General features: G+C 48.6%; 1 protein-coding gene across 1 annotated transcript; it reads left to right on the plus strand.

Annotated features, from left to right (window-relative positions):
- The first annotated feature begins 134 nt into the window (after nt 1-134).
- RPL6 (ribosomal protein L6) lies at nt 135-3,925 on the plus strand. The gene is made up of 7 exons (XM_083804245.1): nt 135-268; nt 871-1,074; nt 1,187-1,285; nt 1,803-1,946; nt 2,616-2,664; nt 3,005-3,189; nt 3,731-3,925. Exons 2-7 carry the CDS (start codon nt 871-873, stop codon nt 3,881-3,883), a joined length of 834 nt encoding a protein of 277 aa, XP_083660371.1. The 5' UTR covers nt 135-268; the 3' UTR covers nt 3,884-3,925.
- Nucleotides 3,926-6,143: the final 2,218 nt, after the last annotated feature.

The raw sequence follows: 6,143 nt of genomic DNA on the forward strand, positions 1-6,143 counted from the left end.
ACGGGGAGGGGGGGGAGGCCCGGCCGGTGCTGCCCCCCCCCGCGGGGCCCGCGGGGAACCGGGGGGGGCGGGCCCGGCCCGGGGGGTCTCGCCCCGGCCTTGCGCTGAGGTAACGGGGGGGAGGGAGGGGGGGTCCCCGTGATAGCTGACAGCGGCCCCCGGGGAACTACAAGTCCCGGCGTGCCCTGCGGCCGGCGCGGTGACGTCAGGCGCGGCGCTGGCTTTAGGAGCGGGTGCCCGGATGTAGGCCCCTTTCCCTCCCCGGAAGGTAGGATGGCGGAGCTGCGCCGCGCAGTGCCGGGCCCCGCCGGCCGCCATCCGCCGCCATCCGCCCGCGGGGCGCTGCGATGGGGCTCCGGGAGGGCTGCGGCGGGGAGCGGGGGCGGGTCGGGGGCGGATGGGCTGCGGCGGAGCGCGGGGGCCGGGCGGGGCCACGGCCGGAGCCTCCCGGGGCCTGGCAGGGGGCCGGGACCGGGGCTTGGCTTGGGGCTGGGGGCGCTGAGCAGCGCCGAGCTGGCGGCCGGGGAGCGGCAGCGGAGCTCTGCGGTGTGGCGGGGCTCAGCAAGCCCAGAAGGGCTGCAGGGTCCCTAAGCATAGGGTGCTTGTGGGGGACGGCAGGGTGCTGTGCGTCTGTATCCTCCCGGGCTGCCCCGTGGTGAGGTGTAGGGTCACCTCGCAGCGGTCCTGAGCGGCACGGAGGGTGGCTTTCAGCTCTGCAGCGTTCTTATTCGCAGTGTATGTAGAATCTGGCGGAGAACTGTTAGAATGGTGAAAAGGGTTAATTTGTGATTCTTTCTATTGGGTTTGGCATCTCAAGTGCCGCTCTGCGCGTCTTGTAATGTGTGTTTGGTGTTCCGTTTGCATCCACAGATGGCGGGTGAGAAGAAACCGGCCCAGAAGACAGGAGAGAAGAAGCCAGGCCAGGAGAAAGCGGGCAACAAGACAAGGAAGCATAAGAAGCATCATGCCAGCCGCAACCCTGTCTTGGCCCGGGGTATTGGGAAATACTCCCGGTCAGCCATGTATGCCAGGAAAGCCCTGTATAAGCGCAAGTACACTGCTCCAGAAACAAAGGTATAGTGATGGTAAACGCTGTGTTTAAGTAGTTGTGCTGTCAGACAGCTTTTCATGGTGACTTTGGTTTGAAATTTCATTTTTTTTTTTTTTACATTTTACTTGCTTACAGATAGAAAAGAAAAAGAAAGAAAAGCCTCGTGCGACTCTCAGCAAGCCAGTTGGCGGAGACAAGAATGGGGGCAGCCGTGTGGTTAAAGTCCGCAAAATGGTAAGAAAAAGCCAAGGTGCTCACGGTGTAGGGCTGTAGCACGTAACTTTTGGCTAGATGCTGTGCCCCCTGAACAGGGTCGTGCAGCGGCCTGACTGCGGCCAGCAGTAGTCTCAGCCCCCGCCGTGTATCGCTGAGCTGTGTGCAGTTACCTGCTTGGTACAAGTCCGTTGACTGTAGTTCTCTGGGGAGATGCCTGCGATTCAGAGAGCGGTTAGCGGGCAAAGGTGGGTTATTCTCTGCCAGGTGAATTGCTGGGCTGAACTGGAAGTGTGCTCAGAAATGCAGATCCCGATGCTCAGAAATAGAGAATCCACAACTGCTGTAGTTATATCGTTGTGTAGCAAACACTGTTACGGACTGTTCCTGAAGAGCTGGTTGCAGTAAAAACTTTCTTAGAGAGGTCATCTTTAGAGAAAACAGTCTCTCTTGCAGAAGAAAGAAAGCTTTCACTACGTTTTAGATACTATCTTGTGGAATACAGGTTGGTAGAATGTTTTTGTTCCTTTTCTTGTAGCCCAGATACTATCCAACTGAAGACGTTCCTCGCAAGCTTTTGAGTCATGGCAAAAAGCCCTTTTGCCAACACAAGAGGAAGCTGCGGGCCTCGATTACTCCAGGAACTGTTCTTATCCTTCTGACTGGTCGTCACAGGGGCAAGGTAAATGGGAACGTTCTTGTGTTCTGCGCGCGTTGGCTCACACAGCAGCTTTGCAGCACTTCTGTGCTGAAACCATTTTGACCATGTCATCTTGAACGACCAGCTGGTTTCATGGTGAGCCACCAGGTGTGAATCTGCAAACCCGATTGTGTTCTGTGCATGCCGTCTAGATGGCTTTCTCCTGTCCTGCCTTTCAGAGAAATAGTCTTTAAACTAATCGCCTTCTACACAGAGCTAGAAGTAAGACAGGCCAATCCAGTTCTTTATACAAGATGAAGGGAGACCTGCTGCAATTTTAAAAAGCGTAGATCCGTCTCATGCTAATTTGGCGCTGCAGAATAGCAGGGCTGATGCCTGTTCGTATTCCTGTTGCAATGAGACCAAAACTTTGGCTAGCTGTTAGGAAGAATTACGTATTTTTTTTGAATTCATCCCATTATTGTGTGGTGACACCAGCAAAGCTGTACTCTGACAAATGTTGGTAGCTCAGGTCGTGTGGTGGCTGCTTGTCATGTGGCACAGTTGTATCCGTGGCTACTTCATCAACGCGTGTACCAGCAGCATGGGCTGTGCTTGGACACGTTCCCAGTTTGGCTGCAGTATTTTCCAAACGTCAGGGAAGATGTAACACTGGGACCGGAGGACTAACGTCATCTCATCTCTTTTCAGCGTGTCATCTTCCTGAAGCAGCTTTCTACCGGCCTGTTGCTTGTTACAGGTAAAAATAAAAAGCGTGGGGTTTAGTCCCAGTGTGTCCCTGGGGTTAGTAGTGTTTCTGAGCTGCGCGCAGATGGTTTGGCGTGTTATCTGCTCCTGTAACTATGAGGAGTCATGTTTTGTGACTTTCGGGGGAGGTGAACGGGAGATTATGAAGCTGTAATATCTGGAAGAGATTGGGAAGCGGCCTTGACTTCTCTAGAGGCTGCAGGGAAGGGTTTTGTTGACTTGTTCAGATTTTTAGCTGTAAGCATCTCACATACCACAAAAATGCGACTTCAAAGTGGTGGCTGTTGCCAGAAAAGCTAACCTTTTATCCTCTGTCTGTCTTGTGCCTTTAGGACCCTTGGTCATCAATCGTGTCCCTCTGCGCAGAGCCCACCAGAAGTTCGTTATCGCTACTTCTACAAAGGTGGATATTTCTGGAGTGAAAATTCCCAAGCACCTCACTGATGCATACTTCAAGAAGAAGAGGCTGCGGAAGCCCAAGCACCAGGAAGGAGAGATCTTTGACACTGAAAAAGAAGTAAGGAAAACCATTGCTTGTTCTTTGCGAATGTCCTTGTTACTTAAAGTCAGGCTGGAAAGGGAGAAATTCTGTGAAACAGACAATTTTGATTTTAAGTGGCCCTCTATAAAGTAGGGTGATGCTGTTAAAATGAATTACAGCAGCATTGAGATGAACCCTTCTAAATCTGGGGGTTTTCTGCTTCTACCTTAACAGAACAGCAGCAGTGATTATTCTAGTTGAACGTAGGTGTATGTTTTTTTGCTTGTTTTGTTTTTGTGTATTTTTTTGTTTGGTTTTGACCGAGAAACACCTTTACTGCCATGATACTGCTAACAGCCTGCTGCTGGCTCTCATCACCTGCAGCATAAGCCAAATGGTGGCTTCAGTTCTCTCCACCACCTCCGGTTTCCTACCACCTTTCCCATATTTAGAACAAACGGAGAAAACGTTTCCTGAAAATGGCCAGAACTCAGGGTTTGCCCTGGATTTTCTCATCTCCCTGGAAGAGTCTGAAGTCATTCTGTAGGATTGTAACATTATCCTTTGTACTTCCTAGAAATACGAGATAACGGAGCAACGCAAGAAAGACCAGAAGGCAGTGGATTCCCAGATCCTTGCACAAATCAAGAAGGTGCCTCAGCTCCGTGGGTACCTGCGTTCTACATTCTCTCTCTCAAACGGAGTCTATCCTCACAAATTGGTGTTCTAACTGTTCTGAAAACACCACATTAAATTTGAGGGGAAAACGCAAGGATTTCTGGTGTCTTCATTGCATTCCATAATTGCATGTGTTGTGTAAATCTTACAAATAGTCGCTTAAAGGATAGTAAAACTACTTGTGGTAGAAAATTCTGAGGGACTATATGCAGATGACTAGAATTTCAAGTGAGTGCATATGGTTTGGGGAGTGGTGGTGCTTTGTTTCGTTTTTGTGAGGTTTGGGGCTTTTTGATTGGTTTTGCTTTTTTCTTACCCTATCCGGGACAAACAGAAGAGAATAAGCAGTTGCATTTCAAATTGCTTCGCTATAAATGAGTTGCAGAAAAAATAAACGAGTTATCTTCTGGGAATAGAGGATGTAAATGCTGGCCGACTACCCATCAGGACGTGTTCCAGAATAAACATCCAGCTCGGTGTCTGTGCTGGTGGAGTTCTCTGCATCCTTACTGCTGAAACCAGGGCTTCAGGTACCTTCTGTGAAGACCAAGGTCGTAGCAACAACCCACTGCCGGGTGACTTATTAGCATTTTAAAGTTTGTATATAGCTTTGTTGAAATGGTATTTCTGATGACCAGCTTTGATCCATCAATCACTACATAAACCTTGGCAAATATAGCAACTTCTCAGAGGCATTTCAGGAGCTGTGCCTTGCATTTTTAAGTGGCAACACTGGGGATAGTCTGAAGTGAGTTTTACAGGGTAACTTAGCTTTGGAATCAACAAAATTTGGAACGTATGTTCCTTCCCGAACCCCATGTTTGTTTCCTGTTTATCTGTGGGCTGTAACACCTTTAGTTGGGAAGCAAAAATCCTCGCCGCTGCAGTACCTGCGGAGATATAAGCAAAAGCATGATTTTTAATTCTGTAGTCTGAGAAACTAGTTAAAAAGCTGTAACATTTTCAGTGAAAGGCAAGTATATCGCTATCCTGGGAGACTTGGGGAGTCAACAAATTTTCCTAGCTTAGAAACTAGAAGCAGAAAGAGTAGAGAAAGTTCATCCTGTCTGCTTGCTTTCTCTGTTGAGGTCAGCTATCAGATACCTGAAAGAGGATGTTTGGGCAGTAATAGCTCTGCTCTTACAGAAACTGAGGACGTACATTATTAACAAATCTGGCATGCTTGAGCTCTTTCTTAGCCAGACTTAGGCAGGAAACCAGGCTTATATAACTGCACCATCTGTCTTCCCATTAATTCGCAGCTGAAAGTAGCCAATGGGGTCAAACTTGACAGGGAGTTGAGATTTCATCTAATTCATCGGAGCTTCATGAAAAGGGGCTAGAAAAGGGAGTAACGAGCCTTCACTGAGGCAGAAGCCTGCGTCTTGTCCATACTAGTCATGAGAGCATTGACGAGGAAGGAGGGGTCAGGCTTTATGTGCTCCAGAAGCAATGGGAAGAAAAAATAGTCAAAACACCTGGAGAATACCTGGCTCTGGGCTCTTGCGCATGAGGGACTGTGCTCATTTTTACAGCTAAATGCTGTCTGGTCTTGCAGAGTGTGGAGGTATATAACACTAATTAATCTACCATCCTCTTGATAATGTAAAAGGTTTAATGTTAGCCTGGTTCAGCAGAGGGAGCCAATGAGCAAGCTTTTGTCTGAATGCAGCACTCCTGGCTGCTGCCCGGGTGTGCGTCTCATGACACTCTGCTAGGTTCTGCCCTGTGCTGCTCCAGGAATCCGTTTATTTTTTGCTGCCGTCAGAACTACATTTGTGATGAGTTGCATCTTTTGTTGTACGTGGTGTGGTGGGTGAGGGGTATAGTCAGAGGTTTCTTAAATTGGCGTGAGATTTTACTGCAGTGATCGGGCTGGCCTGTTTACATAAATCAGCTCTAAAAAGACTAAAAAGTGTTGCCCGCATCTCAGCGCTGGCACTAAAATAAATTTACCGGTACTACCAAAGGAAAAACAATGTTCTGAAATCTGACTTAAAGAAAAAAGTCTGTGTAGGAATACTTACATGGGTAAAGGGTAAAACAAGAAAGTAGACCTCCTTATCAATATAATTTGTAGCTCCATGCAGTACTGCAAAGTCTGCAAACCAAGATTCAGTTGCACAGTTGTGGTCTACGAGAACTCTTGAGAGGTGCTGGTGCTTCCCTCCTTCCACTCTCTGGGAATGGGGAAGTTGTAGTAATAAAATAGTTCTGCTGGCTCGTCTAAGAATAGCTAGGCATTTAGATGTAATGGTATTTTCCGTAATTATGAATTACTTCGACACATTCCTCATTTGTGCATCAGACGA

This window comes from Anser anser (genome assembly GCF_964211835.1).
Source record: "Anser anser genome assembly, chromosome: 18".
Taxonomy (NCBI): Eukaryota; Metazoa; Chordata; class Aves; order Anseriformes; family Anatidae; genus Anser; species Anser anser.